The sequence below is a fragment of the Ictidomys tridecemlineatus genome, chromosome 3 (assembly GCF_052094955.1).
Source record: "Ictidomys tridecemlineatus isolate mIctTri1 chromosome 3, mIctTri1.hap1, whole genome shotgun sequence".
Classification (NCBI taxonomy): domain Eukaryota; kingdom Metazoa; phylum Chordata; class Mammalia; order Rodentia; family Sciuridae; genus Ictidomys; species Ictidomys tridecemlineatus.
In genome coordinates this window covers 20863692-20888653 of record NC_135479.1, presented here as the reverse complement: position 1 = coordinate 20888653, position 24962 = coordinate 20863692, and the positions used below count along the sequence as shown (strand labels likewise).

The window sequence follows — 24962 nt, the reverse complement described above, 5'->3', positions numbered from 1 at the left end:
CCATCACCTCAACCTGCATGGATCACTCTGCTCTGCTTATTCTAGTGCTTATCAAGACTGGCAGGTGAGCTAGGCACAATGATGCACACCTGTAAAATCCCAGTAGCTCAGGAGGCTGAGGCAAGAGGATCGTGAGTTCAAAGCCAGCCTCAGCAAAAAACGAAGTGCTAAGCAACTCAGTGAGACTCTCTCTCTAAATAAAATACAAAATAGGGATGGGGATGTGGCTCAGTGATTGAGTGCCCCTTAGTTTAATCACTCATGCCCCAAATAATAATAAGAAGAAGAAGAAGGAAGGAAGGAAGGGAGGGAGGGATTGAGGGAGGACTGGGGATGTTGTTCAGTGGTTAAGTGCCACTGGGTTCAATCTCAGCTTAAAAAGGGGGTGGGGGGATTGACAGGTGATGTCCAGTGGGGACTTTTCCTTTGAAGGAAATCACAGACCATGTATCAAGTTGAATACTTTCATCTGATGGAAAAACACTGGGTACTCTTTAGAGATAAAAGGAAGCCAATTTTGGAATTTATGAATGAAACACACAACTATAATTTCCATGCCAGAATAAGTTTATTAGGAGGATTAACAAAGGATTTTTATTACATCACCAAAATCCAAAAGTGTGACAAAGAAGATTAAGTCCAGTTATGTTCTGTTGCACAAGCATCCCAGCAGCTGTACCACACTTAATATCATCATTTTCAAATTGCATTTAGATAAGTTTTGCCAACACATAACATGTCGTGCAAATGTGTCATTTAACAGTAGTTACTACTTGATCCTGTTGTAGATCTCTGTGTGTGACTCAAAAGACAGGCTCTGCACTCTCCTGTGCTGGAGAATCAGACCAGGAGACGCCGTGGAAAGTCAGAGCTGCCGTGATAAACGGTTTCTCCTTTGTCTGGTGTGGTCATTGTTGGAGTTGAGATGTGACTGAAGTCCTTGTCCTCCTCCTGGCAGTGGGGCCTCTAGCGCCCAAAATTGCTGCAAGGCCCACACCGAGATCGTGTGACACAGGGATTGGAGACACAGGGCCCAATGGGCTTGTCGCAGGCGTTGGTTGTGGCACAGGGATTACAGGGAAGTCTGGTGACATAAAACCATTGGAACAAGTTAGAATAAAATGGGCTGAAGGAATAAGACAATAAAAGCATTTTAAGTCAGAATGTCACCCTACAGCATGAAATGATAAGCCATTTCCATCAGGAAGACTTTTCACTGCCACTGCAACTTCATGTGTCCCAATGAAAGGATCAGTAGCCCTGCACTCACTTGCAGTCCTCGCTGTCCAGCAGGCTCCGGTACGTGTTGATCTCACACTCCAGCCGGGCCCGGATGTCCAGCAGCACCTGGTACTCCTGGTTCTGACGCTCCAGGTCAGCCCGGATCTCGGCCAGCTGGGACTCCACGTTGGTGATCATGCACTGCACCTGGGACAGCTGGGAGCTGTAGCGGGCCTCGCTCTCTGTCAGCGTGTTTTCCAGAGAGTTCCTCTGTGGTGGGGAAGATAAAGGGGTGTCAGAGAGCTTCCCCCCTTTAAGGGGTTTGTCCATGGGCTTGCAGAGTCACAAGCTCCAAGGGCTAAGGAGAGTGTGAGGCCCAGAGGTGGTTCTGCCTCCCCAGTTTTGCAATACACACCAGGTTGTGCTGGGCCTGCAGCTCGATCTCCAGAGCGTTGACTGTGCGTCTCAGCTCGATGATCTCCGCCTGGTAGGACTGAAGCTGCTCTGAGCTGGACACCACCTGCTTGTTCAGCTCCTCAGTCTGAAACACCCAAGGGGAGGAGATAGGATCAGACCCTGCCCTAAGAGCCCTGGGGCCTTGGGTCCCAAGTGGTCAGGTGCTCGGATGCTCACCTGGGTGGTGAACCACTCCTCCACTTCCCTGCGGTTGGTCTCCACCAGGGCCTCATACTGACTCCTGGTCTCATTGAGCACTTGGTTCAGGTCCACGGTGGGGGCAGCGTCCACCTCCACATTGAGGCGGTCTCCAAGCTGGCAGCGCAGGGTGTTGACCTCCTGATGGAGGGAGGGGATAATTTTAAATATTTCGAAGGATCTTGGTCTTTCCTTGGATAAATGCAATTTAACTTCTAATCATTTTTAAGTTTGCAACCAGTTCTGCTCCCTCTGACCTTGCTGAACAGCTCCGACATTCAGTGACTGATCTGTGTGTATTCCACTTCACAAAGGGTCTTCAGGCCCAGGACCTCCTGTCCTTTAGATTTATTGTACCACCTCTTTTTTAGAGAAGTGTGGTCATTTGATCTCAGAGCTGAGACATGGTTGACCATGATTTAAATTCTAATCCCTGGAAGTCCATATTGCTATAATATCTCAGAGTATCTTAAGTCTGATTCTTAAGACAAAGTCTAGCTAAAGATAAAATAAAGAATGCCTACTTCAAAATCTGCCATCTTAGAATAGAACAGACTTGGTGATTTGCTGATTTCTACCAGTGTTAGAATATGCTGAAGAAAATCAATATCTGTTCACTTCACTGCTAATCTCTTCACCGAGCTTGGTACTTGGGTTTAGATGGATATCAGGTAGATTTGAATTGTGTGTCGTCTCTACCACTCACAATACAACTCTAGAAGCTTCTGGAATCTTCCGTTTCTTCGTCTTCAAGAACTACCTCTGGAACTCTAACAGGCTTAGCATAATGTCTGGTAGAAAATAAGCTCTCATCTAATATTAACAGTCCCCATGAACATTGTTCTGGGATTTAAGGTTTGCAAATGTCTGTTCAGTGTGCAAATAACTGGCCAGTGATGGGGAGCATTTTACCCCATGTTTCTTCCAAGTCATGATGAATAGCAAAAAGGGCTCTGGATAGGAATGAGGACAGTTGCATTTGGTTTCTGGCTCGGCTCTCTCAGCTTGGTGGCCCTAGGCCATCCTCCCCACTCCAGTTACAAACTGGATAGTTACAAAATGACTGCAGTATGTGGCCTGACTTGGGCACAGAAGAGGTCCTGTGGCTGCATATCGCTGACCTGTCCTCATGGTGGAGCTGGCCAACTTCCTTCATCCTCATTTCCGCCCCTGGTAGAGAAATCCTAATCTCCTATCTCAGATTTTTACATTATTCATTCTCTACAAAGAAATCCCTTTTTGTTGGGAGAATAGTTTCTTGAGCTAATGGAACCTCAACCCACAGCTTCTCCCACAGCCCGTGGCGGTTGGACACAAGCCCTGGCGAGCTGGATCCTGACAGTGCTTTAGGGAACGTCACCTGCTCGTGGTTCTGCTTGAGGCAGAGCAGCTCCTCCTTCAGGGACTCCACCTGGGCCTCCAGGTCGGCCCTGCACAGGGTCAGCTCGTCCAGGATCCTGCGCAGGCCGTTGATGTCGGACTCCACCAGCTGCCGCAGGGACAGCTCCGTCTCGTACCTGTGACCAGAGGAGGATCAGGGACAGCCTGGGCAGGAATACACCTGGCCTGGACTTTGCTTTGATTTTGGTTGGTCAGAAAACTAGAAATTAGGTTTAGTGGTTCTTACAACCATCCTGTTCATTTGGGTTTTCAATACCTAGCAGTAGGTCCTGGAGAAAAATTCACCGGCAATTATTTTGTTAAAGAACCCGTGGACTTAGGAGGACAAAATCCCATGAACGGTGAGGTTTCCACAGGAGAACGTGGAAACATTTCCCACATTCTCATGAGTTCTGCGCTCAGCAGGATGTCGAAGAACCATGCTATCTACACTGGCAAGCCCTGTGATTGGGGATTACTCTCTAGAGAGAAGAAAGAGGAAGAGGAAGGGGTTGGAGGCCAGGAGGAGGGATCTCCAAAGTCTAGTGAGAAAGAGCTCTGTGGATGGTGGGGAAACATCTGGAGAACATCTTGGTCGATGTGTGTCAGTGTTGTCGACAGGCTAAGGGAACAGAGAGAGGAAAGAGCAGAAAAATAAGCAATACCCAACTTGCCCACTCACTTGGTTCGGAAGTCATCGGAGGCCAGCTTGGCATTATCAATATCCACCACCATCCTGGAGTTCTCAGACTTGCTGCACAGGATCTGGAAGCACCAAAAACATTCTCAAATAAGCAAGGGCTTGGTTATTTTTGCCAATGGCAATCTCGACTAATCCACTCCATGGGAGGATCAAAATGAGAAGTCATAATGTATCTTCTATAACACTATGAAGTGCTATTGGTGTACAATAGGCGCTCAATAAATATTTTAGAAACTATATTTGAAAAAAAAATTGAAACACACAAAGAAAATATCAGCAAGTGATCTTTCTTTTTTTCCTTTCCTGATAAGCAATACTGAAAAGCTGATACCAATTCATATTTATTAAAATGTGAATCCTGCCCTCAAGATACTTTCAACTGAGAAGGGAAGATAAATATATAAATTAGGAGCTGCAAGGGGCTGTACCAGGGAGTCTGCCATGCTCTCCTGGCCATTGAGATGACCTGGTACCATTCCCTCCAACATCATTTCCAATCTTTCTGGGTTTAACCAACCATTTTTTACCCCTTCACTGAATACTGGACACCAGTACGATCCCAGACACATCCAGGTTAGGACAATGGAATTGGGATAATTCAGTGTCCAGAAGAGGGAGATAACCAGAGATCAGAGCACTGGAGGGAGAGAGAAAAATGACCTAATCCATTTGCTTCGTTTTCTTCTCCAGCTCAGTTCTTTTTCTTTCACCTCAGGGTAATAATTCTGGAGCTTGGAAATACATGGAAGCATTCAGAGACAGCTTTAAATAACAGCTTCTTTATCGGAAGTGCTGCTATTTTCACCTAAACTAACTCTACACCAATACTCAGACCTAATAGGCCCAAGTCTGAAAGTAGATGAGCCCCCAAGACACAAAAGCAAGGCCAGTCGTCAACCTTCCCGTGGACCCAGGAATTCACATGGTTTCCGAATTGCAGCTAGGATGTTCTTCTTCCAACAGCCTCCTGCTGAGAACACGATGGTGCCCGCCCCTCACCTTCTGCTGGAGCTCCTCGATGGTCCGGAAGTAGGACTGGTAGCTGGGGCACACCAAGGGGTCCTGCTGCTGGTTCCGCTCCTGGATGCGGGCCTCCAGCTCCGCGTTCTCCCTCTCCAGCTGGCGCACCTTCTCCAGGTAGCTGGCCAGCCGGTCGTTCAGGAACTGCATGGTCTCCTTCTCGCTGCCGTTGAAGGAGCCCTCACAGAACCAGTTGCAGTTGCCCACGTTGGCGGGGATGTTGCAGGCCCCGGGCAGGGTGCAGCCATGGCAGCTGTGGGGCACGCAGGGCCGGGAGGAGCAGCTGCTGCGGCAGCTCACGTTGGACAGGCAGCAGTTGTAAGGCATGGTGCTGGGAGGGAGCGAGGTGTCTGGCTGAAGACAGAATGCAAGGCGAGCCACAGCGCTGTGGGTCTCCTTTCCCCGGATGGGCCTTTATACCCTCACTGTGGAGGGTGTGGACTGTAAGGCAGCCCTTTTTTCTTTGTGCTCATTTGGTGATCGTCAAAGCCCTTCCCTTCTGCTTGTTATGTGTTTCCTCAGAAGAGTCCCTCACCTCATAAAAGACTTTACTTGGGCTTCTCCCTAAGTCAGGACTCTCCACCATGCCTGTGCGTCATGAAGTAAGAGCTTCGTGGTGTGGCTTCAAAGAACTGGACTCATGAAAGCCCTGGCCTTCATTAGTTGGGTGTGGCGTGTCCAGGGACAGGATTGCTGCTCTATCACCTGGCGTGAGGGCCCTGACTCCTGAGCAAGATTCTGGCTCCCCTTGAAGAAATGGAAAAGCATAGGTACTGCCTGTGTATCTTTTGCTAGTTCAAATTTCCAAGTACTAAATTCATGGTTCTCAAAAAAAAAAAAAGGGAGTCCATCTTTTTTAGAACAGTTAAAACAGCCGAGGTCCTGCTTCCTGATATATCCATGATCATGTCTAGCAACCAAATCACAGGCATCTACCAGGATCGGACTTTATCCCAGGCAGTGTACTGGACGCCGTGCAGAGTGTGGTCAGACGGGGCTTGCACTTCCCAAGAACCTGCACAGGCTGCTGCTGCTGGACACTTTTCACAAACATATCTTGTCACTCCTCACCCCAATCCTTCAAGGCAAATGTTATAATTCCCATTTTACAGACGGCAAAACCAAGGCACAGAGGGTAGGGGACGGTAAGTTGTGAAGCAGGAATTCCAGCATGGCTCTCTGCTCGTTCCATTGCATCACGCTGCTGAGAACCCCCTGGCCTACCTCCTTCCCTACCTCCATCAGGTAAGTCATCCTTCCCTCCTCTCTGAACTCTAGGATTTTACCCTGAACATAACATTGTCCTGACCTGTGTGCTGATCTCTCCCTGTTGGAGCCCCCTGAAGGCAAAGGTGGGGTCTAAACATCTTTGAGTCCCAGCTCTAGGTGCCTGACACACTGTGGACACTGTTGAGCAGAAGGAGGTGACAAGGGAAGAGAGAGTGGTTTTCATACTGCGGAGAGCAAGCACCACCGGGATTGGAGGTTCAAGGGCTGGATTTGTGCTGGGACATGGAAGCTGCTAAGAAATAGAGAGGAGAAAAGTAGGAGCCAGGTGAGGTGAGGAGGAGGGTGTTTTCCACAGTGATGGGGCAGGAAAGCCCAAGGCATGGTTGAGGGACTCCAGTGAGTCCAGGTGGCTGGGAGGGAAGAACTGGGAAGGGCAGTGGTGGGAAATAAGGATGTCTAGGGAGGTCATGGTCATAGGTAGAGGACCTCAGGGGCAAAACTAAGAGGCTCAGACCTCCGTGGTAGCAGGACAGCTGAAGTAAGTTTTTGAGCCCAAGTGTGATGTGACAGAAGCTGTTTGAGGAACTGTTTCTGCAGATATTTATCAGTTTCAGAAACATGAAGGAAAGACTCGGGGCACAGAGGCCAGCCAGGAGGCTATTACAACAGGCCCGGCAAGCAGCAATAGGGGCCAAAGGGAGTCAGAGTGCTAGAGTTCCTGATGGGGGAACAAGGACAGATAAGACTTTAGTGCAGGTGGGAGAGTTGGAGAAATGAGCCAGAGGGCACAGTACAACGAGAAGCGTGGCGGGGAGCTGAGGGCCCAACTTTGGGGAATTCCAAAGAAATGGAGAAAGAGCGAGAGCCAGTGAGGAGAACGAGCAGCCAGCATCACAGAGGGCCAGGGAGGAGGGCTCCCAAGAGGAGGTGATGTCAGAGCTGCCACAGACAGCATGGGGGGGGGGGGCACACGAGATCAGGACCATGGAGAGGGTCTGGGCTGCATGGGCCAGCAAGTTGTCAAGACCCTCCCAGAGTCACAGGGGTTTGCCTGCTGTATACAGCACCTGTGTTCTTAAAGTAATGCCCACACTGAACCCTGGTAAACTGAGATTTGAACCATATAGTGTTGAGGTATTCATCACTTAGAGAAGTTCATCATCACTTGGAGAAGTTCTTCCATCATCCATTAGTACAGCTGATCATAAAGCTTGTGAGCTTTGGTCTCAGCAATCACTTTCATGCCATAATTGGAGTGTGCTTGAAACAGTTTAGAGATGCTGAGCTGGTTTGAACTTGATGATTCATAATAGTTTGGAATTTAGGAACAATCATCCAAGAAGCATAAGCAATCTGACCATGCATATGACTACTTCTGTTTTGTTGTAGGACATAAGATGAGCCTTCTTTGATATCTTAGGAAAGACAATGAAGAAAACAAAATCTAACCTGGGGAAGCATTCATTGCCCAGGAAGGGAAGGGGCTACTCACTGTCTTTAAAGTGGAGGACAACACAGAGCTCAGCAATGGACACTTCCCAACAGATCCAAGGCACTCAGCTGCAGCTAAAAATTAAAAAATGTTTTGCATTTTTTATTTTGTTTTATTTTTATGCTTTGCATTTTGCACTAGCCTCTCTCTTTCTTCCCTTCTGCCTCCTAATTTAATCCCAAATGCGAAAATGGTCAAAAGAGAGAAGGAAAGCCTCGGAACAAGGAGCACATAGAGATCTTAATGAGCTCTCATTCGTGGCCCCCTAATTGTACACATGGGGAAGCTGAGACTCAGAATGAAGAAACTACTCGCTTAGGATCATATAATTGGAACCCAAATCTGCTCATCACCACTGCATTCCCTATCCCATCTCCTCCATGGAGATGTTATTTTCAAAACCAATCTGACCTCCCATTATCTAGGAGAAGAAATTGAAGATGATAAAGAAGAAGTAAAGCAGGAAAACGAAGCCTTGTTAGCCATTGGTCAGTGCTGTTGAAGAAGAATTAAAGATACATGGGAATAACAATAGAATTCACCAATACTGAAGATCCTTCTTGGCTCCCTCATTTCATTGTCATCTCTAAGTTGATGTTATGATTATACTCCAACAATTTTTGTAGTAATTTTAGGTACAGTTGTATCCCACCAGATATAAAATTGTACGCTATCCGTTTGGAGAAACTTAGAACAACAGTGAGTCAAACAATAGTGACCCCACTCAATAGCAATACATTTACTCCAGAAAGGATACACAACTATAGTCATAACACTTTTTAAAAAATAAGAACAATTGAGAGATTAAAAAGAACCACACTAGGGGGCTGGGGTGGTGGCTCAGTGGTAGAGTGCTTGCCTAGCAGGTGTAAGGCACTGGGTTCGGTTCTCAGCACTGCATATAAATAAATAAAAATAAAGTTCTAAAAAAAGAACCACACTATAATGATGATACTGGCTGGTTTGAAATGTTAGGAATATGAATGTGTTTTCTCTTTTTTCCTTTCTTTATATTCTTTTATTCTCTTCAATTTTTTTAAACTTTTATCTTAATTTTATTTTTTTAATTCTAACTTGTATATGACAACAGAATGCATTACAATTCATATTACACATATAGAGCACAATTTTTCACATCTCTGGTTGTATACAAAGTATATTCATTCACTCCATTTGTTATCTTCATACATGTACTTAGGGTAATGATGTGCATCTCATTCCCCATCCTTTACACCCCTTGCCCGCTCCCTTACTCTCCCTCCTCTTTGCTCTATCTAGAGTTCATCTATTCCTCCCATGCTTCCCCTCCCAACCCCACTATGAATCAGCCTCCTTATATCAGAGAAAACATTCAGCATTTGGGTTTTTGGGATTGGTTAACTTCACTTAGCATTGTATTCTCCAACTCCATCCATTTACCTACAAAAATTTTTTTAAAAAAAATGTATTCCTTCTGCACAAGAAAACAAAATAAAATGTGCATTAAAATTCCAGAAGGACATTCTTATAGTTCTTTTAAAATGAGTTGTAAAAATTAGCCAAGTCAGGTTCCTATTCCAGTATAAGCACTGAACAGCACTTAAGCTGGTTATTCTGGAAATGAAGCTGTGTGATTGGCGTTCACACCCTTGTCATATTGCTGACTTTGCCAAGTCCAGAGGTGAACTGTGAGGAAGTAATAAAAAGAAGCCAAACTGCCTATAGCTCCTGAATGGACTGGTGTGGGGTCAGGAAAACCAAAGAGGAAAAATCCTGAGATAAATCCTCTGCCGGGTGCCTATCAGTTCCCAGTCCAAGGAGATGAGTGTTGAGTTCACCTCACACTGAGCTACATCCTTGCCATGGAACAGTTCATAAAGGACATTGAACTTTCTTTTCTGGAAACAGTTTCCAAGTTTGATGAAGGCTAGACTCTTAGCACATTAGCACTGCCAAAGACCTGATGGGTCATTTCATCATTTCACCCAGCTCTCATTTTACAAATAGGGTGACTGTGACCCAAATGGGAAAATGACTTATCCAAGCTCACACGGAGAGTTTGTGGAGGAGCCCAAATTGGAAAATAATAAATCAAAGGAATAAGGGACAGGAAACAAAGCTTTTAGTCCTTATGAGAGAGTTAGACCTGAGACAAATAAGAAATCCAATTCTCTCAAAAGACAGCACCCTTAAAAGGTGGACTAGAAAAATTAAGTATGTCCATTGTTATAAGAAGATTGCTTTTAAGAAGCTAAACTACCTCTTACTGGATTCTAAATTTAAAATAGTAATTCTCCTTTGAGGTTGTTAAACTAAGTAGTAACCTGCGTAGCACCAATGTTTGGAATGGAATTTATAGTACACATATGAAGAATCTCCATAATGATAAATTAACAAAACACCCAAGGAAATAATTCACTATGAGCAAGGAAAAGAAGACAAATGAAGCAGGAGATTAAAGCCAATAATATTAAATAACTATGTTTAAAGACAAAATAAGAAATCAAAACCGCAAAAAAAGTTTCCACTCTTCCAAAAGAAATCATAATTTTAAAAAAATCAAACATTTTATAGAAATGAAAAATAAGACTTAAAGTATAAATTTTAAAAGTAGATCTCCTGCAGCTTCAAAAAATCCAGTTTTGTTTGACATCAATGACATTCTTCAGCTGCTGAATTTTCTCTGGGCTTCTACTGAATTAACAGAGTTGTAATTAGACCAAAGTCCTAGCCTCTATAATCCTATTGGATATTTTTATAAAAGTCAATAACTTTCCCACTGATTAAGTCACAGCAATTATCCTATGTGTTTTATCAACTTAATTTTGTTAGTATTTGTTCAATAGAGCTTTACAACATCCTTTGACACAGATCTAGGAGTCAATATATTTGTTGGGTTTTTTTCCTTTTATAAAATAAAATAGACCTCTTGAGGATTGATGTTCATTCTGTCAGTTTTCTAAAAGAATATGTAGAATATACATTTCTGCTTCATGTCTCATCATTCCTGTTACTTTTATATCTTTAATCACTTTTTATGTATCAAATTATTGTTAACTTTAATAATTGTCATATTTCTTATTAAGTACTGCCATCTCTGTTAGAATTTCATTTATTAAAGCCAACTTTGGGGGCTGGGGATGTGGCTCAAGTGATAGCGCGCTCACCTGGCATGCATGCGGCCCGGGTTCGATCCTCAGCACCACATACCAACAAAGATGTTGTGTCCGCCGAGAACTAAAAAATAAATATTAAAAATTCTCTCTCTCTCTCTCTCTCTCTCTCTCCTCTCTCACTCTCTCTTTAAGAAAAAGCCAACTTTGGTAAGGAAGGGGATCTTAATAATAAAAAGTTTTTTATTTTCTAAAAATTTAATAAAATAAATTTGAAAACTCAGCTGATAAGTTAAACATCAAATTAGAGAAAGATGAAAAGAGAATACGTGAAGTTGAATTGATAGGTAAGGAAAGTTCACAAGAATGTAGCACAGAGATATTTAAAGATAGAAAATAGGGAAGAGAAAATAAGAGACAAGATAGAATGTGAAGAACCTGTTTAAAGGAATCCAAGAAGTAGTGGTGTTAATAGCTCCAGGAAATCTCTTCCCCAGAATTAGCAAAGATAATCAATAGCTCCAGGAAATCTCTTCCCCAGAATTAACAAAGACAATCAATCAAAGTCTCTGAAGATTGATTAAATGGCTTACAACAAATTGAGAAGAATTATTTCAACAAAAAATATGGTAAGGACATTGGGAGGCTGTGGTGTTTGAGCAAGGAGCTGCACTTATCCCTCCCAGTTCTGTCTTCCAGAAGCAACATGGTCTTGGCAGCCAAGCAAGAGTCACCATCCTCCCCAACAATCAGAACACATCAGCAGATCCCATTTTCCACAGCTTACCCATTTTCTAAACTTTTATAGGGAGGATACAGACAGGGCAGCTAGTGAATAGCACCCCCCCTCTTTCAGTCATAACTCTGGGAGAAGAGATGATGTGATGGATGCAACAGTTAGTGGATTAAAAAAAAAAAAAAAAGATGACGATACTCCCCAGACTGATCTACAGTTTGAATGCAACATCTACCAACATCCCAGGAAGCTCCTTTAAAGAAATTGACAAGTTGATCTTAAAATTCATCTGGAAATGCAAGAGACCCAGAATAGCCTAAATAATCTTGGAAAAGAACAACAAAGTAGGAAGATTCTTATTTCCTGATTTTAATACTTACTAAAAAGTACATTCAACACAAGTGCCAATAAAATTAATGGAGGAAAATATTTTTTTCAATAAATGATGTTTGAATAACTGGACTTCCACATGCAAAAGAATAAGTTTTTGCTCTCTCCTTACACCAGAGACAAAAAAAAAATATTTCAAAATGATACAAAACCTAAATTACGAGATGAAACTATAAAACTATGGGGAAACATGGGTGTAAATCCTCATGATCTTGGGTTAGGCCATGGTTTCCTAGATGACACCAAAAGCACAAGTGTTAAAGGTTAAAAAAAAAAAAAAAAGATTGAACTTAAGGGCTGGGGTTGTGGCTCAGTGGTAGAGTGCTCACCTAGCATGCATGGGGCACTGGGTTCGATCCTCAGCACTACATAAAAATAAAATAAAGATATTGTGTCCTCCTAAAACTAAAAAATAAATTTAAAAAAATAAAGATTAAACTTCAAAATTAAAAACTTTTGCATTACAGAACTTTCTTTTCATCCACAAAGTGAAAAATTAACCTATGAGAGAAAATATTTGTAAATCTTATAAGCAACAGAATATATAAAGAACTCCTACAGCTCAACAGTAAGAGATAATAAGCCAAGTTTTTAAAAATGGGCAAAGAATCTGAGCGGACATTTCTCCAAAGAAGATATATGCAATGACCAATAAACTCATGAAGAGAAGCTCAACATCAGTAATCATGAAGGAATTACAAGCCAAACCCACAATGAGACACTACTTCACATGCACTAGGATAACCATAATTTTTTTTATAAAGAATGAAAAAACACAAGTGTTTGTGAGGATGTGCAGAAATTGTAACCCTCATATTTAATCATTAACAATGTCCAAATGGTACAACAACAAGATGATTGTTACTCAAAATTTTAACCATGAAGTTGTAATATATCCTAGCAACTTCACTCCTAGGTATGTACCCAAAATAACTGCAAATATATATCAATTCTAGAAATTGAACACAAATGTTTATAGCAGCATTATTCTAATAACCAATGAACCAACCCACATAATTCAGTGGCCATATACAGGTTACAGGTTGTAAACCTGGAAACATTAAGCTATGTAAAAGAAGCAAATCAGGGCTGGAGATTTAACTCAGTGTTAAGAGAAGTTGCCTAGTATGTGGTGAGACCCGATTTTCAATTCACACCACTGGAAAAAAAAAAAAAAAGCGAGTCAAAGAATCCCACATATCATGATTCCATTCATATGAGATATCCATAATAAGTAAATCTATGGAGATACAGGTTTCCCAGGCCTCAGAATTGACAGACGAAAGGCAAGTGACTATTAACAGCTACAAAGTTTGTTTTTGGAATGACAAAATGCTCTAAACTTACGGTTATGCTAATAACTACAAATATATTTTAAACCATTTAATTTTGTCTTTTATACGGGTAGATTTATGGTGTATGAATCATATATGGCATATTAATTTTATATCAGTGAAGCCAATGTATAATTTTTTAAAAGGAATTCAGAAGGAGAAAATGGAGACAATAGACTGAAGTTATTCACAAAACATAATGACTGAAAATTTCCCACACTATTGAAATGCATGAATCATTTCAAGAAGCATGCAAGTCCTAAATAAAAAAACAAAATTAAACCTGCTCTTGACATTATATAGAGAAAAACACAATGTTAAATAGAACAAGATAATCTCAGAAGCAAAGAGGGGGAAAAAAGTAAAAGTATTACCACCGATGGAAACACAGTTAGGTTGATGACCGGCTTTCAATATGAACAACAAAATCCAAGAGATAATGGTACAGTGTCTTAACAATGCTGAAGGAAAACAGCTGTTAACCTAGAGTACTTTTATATGATTATTAACATATATTTTTAATGGGTTTCACTGTGACATTTCCACATGTGCATACATTATGATTCAATCATGTCCACCCTCTCTTTTACCACTTCCTCTCCCCGCCCTCCAAACCCCTATCCCCTACTCTAGTCGTTCTTCCATGGTTTAAATTATGAAGGGAAGTTAAGTTTTATAAAAAGTGTTTTCTCATCTATTGGATGATCAGTGACTATTTTATATTTGAGTCTATGTATATACTATATTAGATTTCTTGATTTGAATATGTCAATCCACCCTTCCATCCCTGGAAGGTAGCCAGCTTGGTCACAGTGAATAATCTTTTTAATGTGCTGTCAAGTTTGGTTTCCAAGTATTTTATTGAGTATTTTTGCATCTATGTTCATCAAGGATATTGGTCTATATTTGTTTTCTTTTTTGTTGTGCTTATTGGATTTTGGTAGCAGAGTAATACCAGCATCATAGAATGAGTCTGAAAGACATTCTTTCCTTTCTGTTTTATGGGACACCTTAAGGTTCATTGGCATTTTTTTTTCTTTAAAAGTCCTGGTAAAATGCAGCATCAACTCTGTCTAGTCCTGGACTTTGCTTTATTGCTAGACTTTTTATTACTTCTTCAATCCCATTGTGTGTTATTGATCTATTTTAATATTTTATATCCTCTTGGTTCAATTTTGGTAGATCATATGATAGATCCACATATTTGACCATTTCTTCTATATTTTCCAACGTATCAGCATAAAGCTTTTCAAAATATTTCCCAATAATCCTAAGTATTTCAGTGATATCTATTGCATTATCCCCTTTGTGTGTCTAATTGTATTAATTTGGTTCTTCTCTCTCTTGATTAGTTTGACTGAGAGTTTGTTAATTTTGTTTATCTTTTCAAAGAACCAATTCTGTTTCATTGATCCATTGTATTGTGCTTTTAGTCTCAGTTTTAGTTACTTCTGCCCAAGTCTTTGTTATTTATTTCCTTCTATTGATTTGGGGTTTGTTCTTGTTTTTCTAAGACCTTGAGATGTATCGTTAGGTTATTTATTTGAGATCTCTCTGTCTTGTTTTTCTTAGTTTTCCTTTATTGGTACATTATAATTATACATAATAGTAAGATTCATTATGCCATATTCTTACATACACATAAATTGATCAATCACTGTTTTTTTAAAATATTGGCACTCAACTCTGTAAGTTCCCTTTTTAGTATGACTTTCACTGTATCCTACAGGTTCTGGTACATTGCGTTTCCATTTTTATTTTATTCTAGATTTTTTAAAAAATTTATCCTTTGATTTCTTTGGTAATGGAAATTGGACCTGAGGACACTCTGTTGCTGAGCTATATCCCAGTTCTTTTCAATTTTTGGTTTTGAGACAGGAGCTCACTAAGTTGCTGAGGATCCTGCTAAGTTTCCAAGGCTATCCTTGAACTTGTGATCCTCCTGCCTCAGCCTCCCAAGTCACTGGGGTTGCAGGGGAGCAGCACTGTGCACGGCCCCTTTTAGCTTCTCTAGTGACCCACAAGTGCATTGTTCAATCTACATGTGTTCATACAATCCCTGTGGTTATTGTTGCTGCTTCTAGTTTCATTCCATTATAATCTGAATCAGATGCATAGATTTATTTCAATTCATAAAGATTTGCTTTATGGTCTAATGTATGATCCATTTTTGGAAAAATCAATCTGGAACCCCATACCAACTAAACCATCATTTAAGAGTGATCATTAACAAAAGACATTTTCAGACAATAACAGAGAATTTATCACTTATATATTCTGTAAGAACTATCAAAGAATGTATTTTGGTAAACAGGAAATAGAAACCAGAAAGGAGGGAGAAAGTGCCAGAAGCATTTTTTTTAAAAGAATAAACTGATGCACATTCAGGTGCTTCTAAACAATGACAATGACCAAATTTTTGGAGCATAAAGCAAGGTAGAAGTTAAATTAAAGAACACAAATACAAACTTTCATGGACCTTGTTTTATATGAAAGAAAAGAAAGGTAAGTTCAAATTAGATAGTATTAAGTCAAATGTGCACTTGTAAAAGTTAAGAATAAACATTAAACTGGGGCTTGATGTTGGGAAAAGAAGAAACAATAAGCAAAGAAGAATCTTACTTAAGAGAAAGCACAAAATAAGATTTCAAAAATTAATTCCAAATGTCAATAATAAAATGGACTAAGCCCTATTTTTCCTCATCAGACATCAGGATCCCTGAACACCCTACTCACAAAGGCTCCATCCCCTATCCCTCTCTGTTCTTTCTCTGATTTATTTCTTTTTAACAAACACCACCTAACATGGTCCTGATGGTTGCCCCTGTTTGTTGTCTGTCTTCCTCCACTTCAAAGTAAACTCCTAGAGATTTGGTCTTTATTTTGTTCAATGGTCTGTCCAGCAGGCACAAACATAAGTACTCAAACATTGTTGAGTTAAATTAAATCTACAGGGAAGAAAACTGAACAATCAATTTAAAAAACATTTTTAATACATAATTGTGGAGAGCCATGATTTGAATCATGGTCTTTCTGACTCTCTTGTGGCTGTGTTTGCACTGGGAACTTCCTGTGCCAAGGTACAGGTCAAGATGGCCCAGTTGCTATGGTGACATTGGCCAGGGGAGGCTTAGTGCAAAGGTGCACAGCTATATCAGTCAAGACCTTAAGCTCAGGCACCAGCTCCCAGAGATAGAAAATTATCAACGTAACAAGATAACCTTAATGTATTGACAATCCTGAGTCCTTCAGATTGCTTGTTTTGCCAAAACTTTCCCACAAATAACATTTTGATGACAAAACCTATATAATAAACATGCTAAGCTAGCTCTGGCTCAGTCAAACCCCATCGGAGCTTGGTTGCCCACCTGGCCCCAGCTTTTTCTCTCTACATGTGTCTGTTTGTCTTTTCCTCATCCCCCATCACCCCTCACTGGTTTCTGAATTAATGACCATGCTGGTCACAGCACATAATGTCCCTAGAAATAAGAAAACTGCAAACTGGAGCAACAAGATACCTTTGTACTCACATTTCATTGGCAATATCTACTAAGTCTGATGACACTCCTCTAGTTTAAAGATATTAAAATCTCCCAGAGGGCCATTAAAATTTTAGATTGCTAGTCCCATTCTCAGAGTTTTGGGTTTGTAGGTCTAGGAGAACAGCATTTCTAAGAGGTTCCCAAGGTATCACACTTTGAGAATCACGGCTCCAGAAAAACATTCACATGGGCCCACAAGGACATATTGGCAAGAATGTTTTATTTTTTAAAATAGAAAGTGATCCACCAGCAATGGAATGGATAAAAACTTGGCTAGTTTTCCTTATGGAATACTTCACAGTTAATGTAAGTGAAAAGAACATCATGAATCACAATAAATAAATCTCAGAAACTTTATGTTGAATGGGGAAAGTTAATGGCAATATTTATACTATTTATGTTTCCTAACTAAAGTGCTAAATTGGAAAACACACCAAAAAACGCATTCATGTATAATTTTTAGAGATGTTTTGCTTGAAGAATGATATTCCACCCAGTCTAGGAAAAACCTCTTGGAAGACAGGTAAAAAAGGGAATGGATACAGTCAGGGTTTTATCTCAATCCATAACATCGCCTTTCTTTTTAAAAATATCAAAGAGATGATGTAACTATGTACAAGATTAAGATTACTTCAATCTTGAGTATCAACTTACAGGTCTTTTTAGATTTTGTACTTTTACATATTTGAATTTTTTCATAATTAACCATCTAATATAAGAACTGGGCATGATGGCGCACACCTGTAATCCCAGTAGCTCAAGAGGTTGAGGCAGAAGGATCCCAAGTTCAAAGCTAGCCTCAGCAACTTAGTGAGGACCCTAAGCAACTTAGTGAGACTCTATCTCAAAAGAAAAAATTTTTAAAACGTCTGAAGATGTGGCTCAGTGGTTGAGTGCCCCTGGGTTCAAGCCCCAGTACAATAATAAAATAAAGAACAATAAGAAATAGCAGCCCTGCCTGTTACACTAGGTGCCAATTACAGTTCATAACCATGTCACAGTGCACTTTAGAGCCAATATACTCTCGCCCAAAGTGTGAGCAGAGTAGTAACACTAAACCCTACTCAGGTATCTCAGAAACTAAACTGGTTTTGCCCTGAGAAAAAATTTTCTCACCGCTTTCTCTTCTCCACTAAAGAAAACATAGTGCAAAGTAAAGAACTAAGAACAGTGCCCCTGAACACTCTTATCCCAGCATGAACACCAAGTTTTGTTCAGTACTTTACATACTGAACAGTAAATCACCATGTATCTACCATGCTGAGAAATTTGGGCTCTCACTCACAGGCATAGAACAGGGTTTTTGGGAGGCACTGGACCCTGATAAAGGTGACTGCAAGGTCACTGTCAGTGAACAGGGGTCCCAGCATATAGGAGAAGTGATAGATTGGTGATTTGCATGAGGTGGCTCTTGGGAATGAAGAAGGCTGAAGTGCCCAAACTGGATCTAGGACATCCCAAGCACAGCATGGAGTGTCACCCAGATGATTTTCCAAGAAAGGGCCCGAGGCCCAGCGACATCAACAACAAAGGAACACCAGCATCAAAAGAACTGGAATATGAGAACCCAAGAATTTAAGACTAACATTGCAGCAGCGTCATCACAGCACTAGAGGAGACATAACTAGCTTGTTGGTCAGTCTGGGGACAGGGTGGAATCCTTGGCACCTCCCACAGCATGTCTAGTGATGGGAGCCATTAACCTTGGCAAGACATCAGAAAACACCAATAGGAACAAGATGCAGCACGTCTGTCACCTTTAGTATTCACAGACACCAGAGAGAGAATAATTTAGGGAAAGGTGCCAAAATTCAAATTTAGCTCTGGTGGTTAAAAAAAAAATACAGATTAGCAGATTTAAAAATCTGTTGACAATGACTCAGATATGAAGGATAGGCCTTTCTACTATCATGAGTTTTGCAATGTTTCCCAAGGAGAGTTTCAGCAAGGTTTTTTTGGGGAAAGTGGGGTTCCCGGGGTTGAACTCAGGGGCACTCGGCCACTGAGCCACATCCCCAGTGCTATTTTGTATTTTATTTAGAGACAGGGTCTCACTGAGTTGCTTAGCACCTCGATTTTGCTGAGTCTGGCTCTGAACTCACGATCCTCCTGCCTCAGCCTCCTGAGCCACTGGGATTATAAGTGTGCGCCACCGCCACCTGGCTTTCAGCAAGGTTTTGAGACAAATAGTACCATGTATCCTCAGGAAGATGTAGAAGCTCTGGGTTTTTGTTTGAAATCAGTTTCCTTCCCTACTAGTTACCTCATTCCCAATTGCCAAATGGAGAATGAACTCTGGGTTCAGTCCTATTGCCACTCTTCCTCATCATGTAAGCGAAAAACTGAGTAGCAGAGCTCCTGATGTAAGTGTTCAGTAAACGTTAACTTCAGGCCTCGTCTTTCGGGGTCTTGGGAAAGAAAACATAGAACTTTCCATAAACATTACGCCTTGCATTCTACTGAGTAATGTTCCGTAACCAATGTTTTTATTGTATTCAAATGAGGCCTCTTGCCTCGGTGTTCCTGCCAGCTGAATGCCATCCTGAGCAGATGCTGGCATTCCTTGGGCTCAGCGAATGTTCATGAGTCATGATGAAGACCTTTTAGGACAGGGTGAATCTATAAAGCCCTCTTCTGCTTTCAAGAGGCTTTACAAGAAGCACATACGGAGTGAACACGTTGAAAATGATGAATACAAATGAGAATTGTATATGCAACAGGAAAGTTTATTAGGAGATTCGGGGAAACTGCAGGAAGAGCAGAAGCCTCAGAGAGATCCACAATACACCTCCTGTGGCCCCTTCACAGCTCCAAACTCTCAAACCATCAGAACACGGAGAGAGAGGCCCTGGGAGAAGAGGTCCCAGGGGGAGCTCAGGTTGAGAACCCGGTCACAGCGCTGGGCATTTGTTCTCCTTCCAGGCCATGATTCAGGGCGATCCTGGGCGTGGGGTCCGAGAGGCTGAGGTGGTCCACCGATGGTCTTTCTGTCTTCATGCAGTCCTCCTTTTGGCCCCTGGGTATATCTAGCAGGGCCCGCAACGGGAGCGTGAAATGCAAGGATTGGTGGCACAGGGTCCAATGGGCTTGCCACAGGCATTGGTGGTGGCACAGGGGTTGCAGGGCAGCCTGGGACACAGAATCATTAGGTCGTCAGCAGGAGAAGAGTCATTTTAAAAAGAGAGGGGGCTCAACCCCCAAAGAGACATAAGAACAAGTAGAATCCACTCCCCAAGGTCTTAGGAAGCCAAGCCTGGTTTAGATCACTCCTTCTACAGATTACAGAGACCGTGGCAAAAAAAGAGCACGGAACACTTGAGGTAGAATCCCAGCCTTCGCTCCACAGCCCTGGAGACAAGGGAAAGTCACTGCATCCCTGTGATCCTTAGCCTCCCGCCTACAAAATGGGACAAGTGTAAAAAATCCTCCCCTCAAAAAATATATATTGTGGTTACATAGACACTGGGTTAGTTGACAGTGGTGAGTTACTGAGTCATCTTCCCTTCTGACCCTCAAATGTTTATTATGGGATGGTTGTAAATGATGCCCTCTGCCTGCTCCAAAGGGTTCTAACAAGAATCAGGAAAGCAGTGGATTTGAATGTTTGGTTAAGTCAGAAAGATGGGTGATTGCTAAGCAAGGCTTTCTTTTTTGACACAACAAGCCATCCCTGAAGATGTAAAGCATTATTTACCCAGCAGAAGCCAAAGGATTGGAGAAAACACTCATAACTATTTTTTTTAACAGAAAATCATTTCAGTCCAGGTGATGCTAGTAATAAATACCCTGACTTTCCGACAGCTGGAGGTAAAACCCTGGCTTCTACAGATACACTGAAACTTGGTCCTCGGAGTCCTGTTTTATCCTTGAGTAGAACTGTGCCTTCCAGGTACTCACTTGCAGTCCTCGCTCTCCAGCAGGCCCCGGTACGTGTTGATCTCGCACTCCAGCCGGGCCCGGATGTCCAGCAGCACCTGGTACTCCTGGTTCTGACGCTCCAGGTCAGCCCGGATCTCGGCCAGCTGGGACTCCACGTTGGTGATCATGCCCTGCACCTGGGACAGCTGGGAGCTGTAGCGGGCCTCGCTCTCTGTCAGCGTGTTTTCCAGAGAGTTCCTCTGTGGTGGGGGAGAGAACAAAGGGAGTGTCAGGAGCTGCTCCTTCAAAACCGCTTCCAAAGAAGTCACCAGCTTCCAGGGCTGACGCCCACAGGTGAGTCTGCCTCCCCGACTTCACGCTGCTCAGCAGCAGGTCTGAACAATACACACCAGGTTGTGCTGGGCCTGCAGCTCGATCTCCAGGGCGTTGACCGTGCGTCTCAGCTCGATGATCTCCGCCTGGTAGGACTGAAGCTGCTCTGAGCTGGACACCACCTGCTTGTTCAGCTCCTCAGTCTGAAACACCCAAGGGGAGGAGACAGGATCAGACCCTGCCCTAAGGGCCCAGGGGTCTTGAATCCTGAGTGGTCAGGTGCTCGGATGCCCACCTGGGTGGTGAACCACTCCTCCACTTCCCTGCGGTTGGTCTCCACCAGGGCCTCATACTGACTCCTGGTCTCATTGAGCACTTGGTTCAGGTCCACGGTGGGGGCAGCGTCCACCTCCACGTTGAGGCGGTCTCCAAGCTGGCAGCGCAGGGTGTTGACTTCCTGATGGGAAGAGAGGAAAGATTGAACTCACAAAATAATGTGTGTAAGTGTGTCCAGTGTGGTGGGACATGGAATTAGGAAGTGCAAGTTAAAATCTAGTTGATGTAAGACCTATGTAACCAGCCTCCTCTCATAATCTCTTTCCTCATCTAGGAGACTGGTTGATTAAATTACTGCTAATATTTCTTATGACTCCAGAATATTTTCATTTCCTTCTGATTTTCCCTTTGCTCTGTGAGCAGCCTGGCATGACAATTGGTTTTGCTACTTAAATGTAGAGAAACCAGGTTTATCTCCTATCCACTTCCTGTCTTCTATTTGCATGTACTGTCTTCTACAGCTGTAGAATGTAGAACATTCTGTTTTCTCATGAAAACAGAATGTTCGAGACATGCATCTGATTTCCTAATATTGCATTCAACCATGAGATCTCAGTCAACCACCAAGTTCCTTCATTTCTCTCATCATTCTATCCATTCTTCCATCCATCTATCCATCCCTTTATCCAGCTTGGATTCCAGTTATCTAGGTGACACAGAGGATTAGAAAGTGTGCTATCTCCTTCCAGTCTTGATATTAATTTAGTACCTATTTGGAAGATAATAAATCTTATCAAACAGTAGCAAGTATTTTAAAGATCATTGTGTGGGCTTTTGGCCATTCATCTGGCCCCCGGTGATGAGCTGACCACACTCCTTTATGTGAAAGAGGTCAACATGTGACTCATTCCACAATAATCCCCCAATTATGTTTTGAGCCACCAGAAACCTACCTTACCTTCTCAGGGGTGTCATGGAGTATTGTGTATCTCAGTATTGTGATGTTGGGGGCTGGGACTTTCTTACCTGTTCATGGTTCTGCTTGAGGCTCAGAAGCTCCTCCTTCAGGGACTCCACCTGGGCCTCCAGGTCGGCCCTGCACAGGGTCAGCTCATCCAGGATCCTGCGCAGGCCGTTGATGTCTGATTCCACCAGCTGCCGCAGGGACCTCTCCGTATCGAACCTGCGCACACAGCCCAAGGTCAAGGAAGAAGAGTCTCTTTCTTAAGCTTTACTGGGTTGACCTAGTCAAATTCATTATATCTTGAAATATTTTGAATTTTTAAAAAGTTTTCCAAAAGGAAAAGCACCACTGTGCTGGGTAAGGAGACCTACTTCCTCAGTGAGACCCACCAAAGAGGCGCTGGTGGGATTGCCTGTGTGTGGGTGCATCTATCATTAACTAACCGTAAAGCACACAATCTTAGCGCTTGGTGAAGGGACTTTGGCTTTTAACCTAACTCTAGCTCAGTGCACGAGCCCTCCCAGCATCATCTAGAAGTTTCTGCTGGAACATTCCCAGGACAGGTTGCTCATCACTTTGTAATTCTGCCTGCCTGTCACTACACGGCCGGGGTCATCATCACTGAGCCTTACTTGGTCCTGAAGTCATCGGCAGCCAGCTTGGCGTTGTCAATGTGCATCACCAGCTTCGAGTTCTCAGACTTGCTGCACAGGATCTGGGGATGGGATTAATTGTGAAATGAGTTATGCTAAGAAAGGAACGTCTTGTTACTTAAAGCAAAAGGCAATTTCTTTCATCCACAGTCCTTCCCGATAGCTTGATGTCCTTTCAGATTTTCAGTTTGGTGATGCTAGGAGGATTCATTCATAGAACTGATCATTTCAAAATTAGAACAGTCAAGGTGAAATGTCATGAATTGTACTCTTCTTGGTCTATGTCTGATTTCCTATAGGAACTGAGATAGGTAGGTAGCCAAGGCTCAGGTAGGGCAACCAACCATCCAAGTTTGCTTAGGACGGAGAAATTTCCTGAAATGTTAAAACCAGACAAGTCCCAGGCAACCAAGACAACTGGGTATACTATCCTCACACCACCTTGTTCCATCCCCTACTACTTCTCTCCGCTCTCCTCTTGTGTGTTTGACCATGCTTTGCATGAAGCTTCTTTCTCTACCTTAAATGCCCTTAGATGCCTCATCTATCTGGCAAAACCCCTTCCCTCTCTGGCGTCCCCAGGTGGCCCCTTCCTGCATGTGTCTTCTCCAGTGGCACTCACTCCTTGGAGCCTTTGTTATGGTCATTTGTTTCTTTACTGCTCTCCCCTATTAGCTCTGAGCTCCTGAAAGAAAGATGCTGTCATAGTCATTTATCCCCCATCCCAGCACTGTGCCTGACACGTGCCAACTGTGGGTAAATAAACAATGATATTCCTATTGCATGACCCTCCTTTGACATTCACTTGGCCAGCACTATGCAAGATGGATGGAAAAGTCCTTCCAAGAACCAAATGTTTATGCAATCAAGTATAAACGCCTACTCATCCTTCAAACCCCACTCAGATATTGGTTCCTCTGGGGAGCTCTCTAAGTCCCACCTCCATGTCCTCTCTTTACTTGCACCCACTTCTGCATTTATGATACTGCATTGCCACCGGTATACATGCCTGCTCTAGAGAGTGGTGTGTGTGTCTCCATATACTAGCGAGGCTTCTGAAGTCAATGGCTCTCTTGCTTTACCAAAGGCACTCTTAATACAGTCTTTGAGGACTCATTCAGGAAACCACTAGCTCAAAGTACTGATTCAGGTAGACATTATAATTCACACTATAATTCTCTGACAAGCAGATTAAATGTCATAATAGAACTAAAAAAAAGCAGATATTTGGGTTTTAGGTTAAAGAAAAAAACAATGTAAGACATCCGTGACTAATTTGTAGCCAATGCCTTAACCTAGTCCCATTCACAGTGATTCCAAAATGGATAAGGCTATTTGGTGTCCTATCTAAGCCAGTGGATTCTGTATCTCCATCACTGTCAACAATAGCTGCAAACAGCCTTAGAGTCCCTTGGAAGCTGATATGGGAAATTTGGATAAAGTTCATTAAGTTAGCATTGCAGTGCCCACCCCCTCACCTTCTGCTGGAGCTCCTCGATGGTCCGGAAGTAGGACTGGTAGCTGGAGCACACCAAGGGCTCCTGCTGCTGGTTCCGCTCCTGGATGCGGGCCTCCAGCTCCGCGTTCTCCCTCTCCAGCTGGCGCACCTTCTCCAGGTAGCTGGCCAGCCGGTCGTTCAGAAACTGCATGGTCTCCTTCTCGCTGCCGTTGAAGGAGCCCTCACAGAACCAGTTGCAGTTGCCCACGTTGGCGGGGATGTTGCAGGCCCCGGGCAGGGTGCAGCCATGGCAGCTGTGGGGCACGCAGGGCCGGGAGGAGCAGCTGCTGCGGCAGCTCACGTTGGACAGGCAGCAGTTGTAAGGCATGGTGCTGGGAGGGAGCAGAGCTCTGAAAGTCAGTTTCAAAACCTGATTTCTTTTCTCTGGTGTAACTCCTGGTCCTCTCCAGGGCTTTATATACTGTCAGTAGTGGGTGTGGTGACCACATAAAGCATTACCCTCCTTTTTCCTTCTTTACCAATTTTTCCATTTGTTATTTAGCCATTCTGCATGAGTCCTTGACCTCATAAAATGTTTTACTCTGGCTTCTTGCTAAGTCAGGACTCCTCACCAATCATGCTAGTT

At 42.8% G+C, this 24962-nt stretch overlaps 2 protein-coding genes across 2 annotated transcripts; both read right to left on the bottom strand.

Moving 5' to 3' along the window:
• Positions 1 to 609: 609 nt before the first annotated feature.
• Positions 610 to 5305, bottom strand: LOC101956833 (keratin, type I cuticular Ha3-I). Its single transcript, XM_005321841.3, has 7 exons — positions 4958 to 5305; positions 3938 to 4020; positions 3236 to 3392; positions 1855 to 2016; positions 1637 to 1762; positions 1271 to 1491; positions 610 to 1084 (listed from the first exon to the last, which is right to left on the bottom strand). The coding sequence occupies exons 1-7, from the start codon at positions 5303 to 5305 to the stop codon at positions 967 to 969; spliced, it is 1215 nt and encodes a 404-aa protein (XP_005321898.1). The 3' UTR covers positions 610 to 966.
• Positions 5306 to 19820: 14515 nt separating this feature from the next.
• On the bottom strand, positions 19821 to 24704 carry LOC144364746 (keratin, type I cuticular Ha3-I-like). Its single transcript, XM_078041214.1, has 7 exons — positions 24357 to 24704; positions 22858 to 22940; positions 22288 to 22444; positions 21281 to 21442; positions 21063 to 21188; positions 20692 to 20912; positions 19821 to 19923 (listed from the first exon to the last, which is right to left on the bottom strand). Exons 1-7 carry the CDS (start codon positions 24702 to 24704, stop codon positions 19821 to 19823), a joined length of 1200 nt encoding a protein of 399 aa, XP_077897340.1.
• Positions 24705 to 24962: the final 258 nt, after the last annotated feature.

Coding starts and splice junctions, on each gene's coding strand:
- LOC101956833 (XM_005321841.3), bottom strand. CDS start 5,305: ATGCCTTACAACTGCTGCCTGTCCAACGTGAGCTGCCGCAGCAGCTGC. Junction 2,017..3,235: donor TCAAGCAGAACCACGAGCAG/GTGACGTTCCCT, acceptor TCCCTCCATCAG/GAGGTCAACACCCTGCGCTG. Junction 1,763..1,854: donor AGGAGTGGTTCACCACCCAG/GTGAGCATCCGA, acceptor TGGGTGTTTCAG/ACTGAGGAGCTGAACAAGCA.
- LOC144364746 (XM_078041214.1), bottom strand. CDS start 24,704: ATGCCTTACAACTGCTGCCTGTCCAACGTGAGCTGCCGCAGCAGCTGC. Junction 22,445..22,857: donor GCCGATGACTTCAGGACCAA/GTAAGGCTCAGT, acceptor CTGTGTGCGCAG/GTTCGATACGGAGAGGTCCC. Junction 19,924..20,691: donor CTGGAGAGCGAGGACTGCAA/GTGAGTACCTGG, acceptor TCTGTGTCCCAG/GCTGCCCTGCAACCCCTGTG.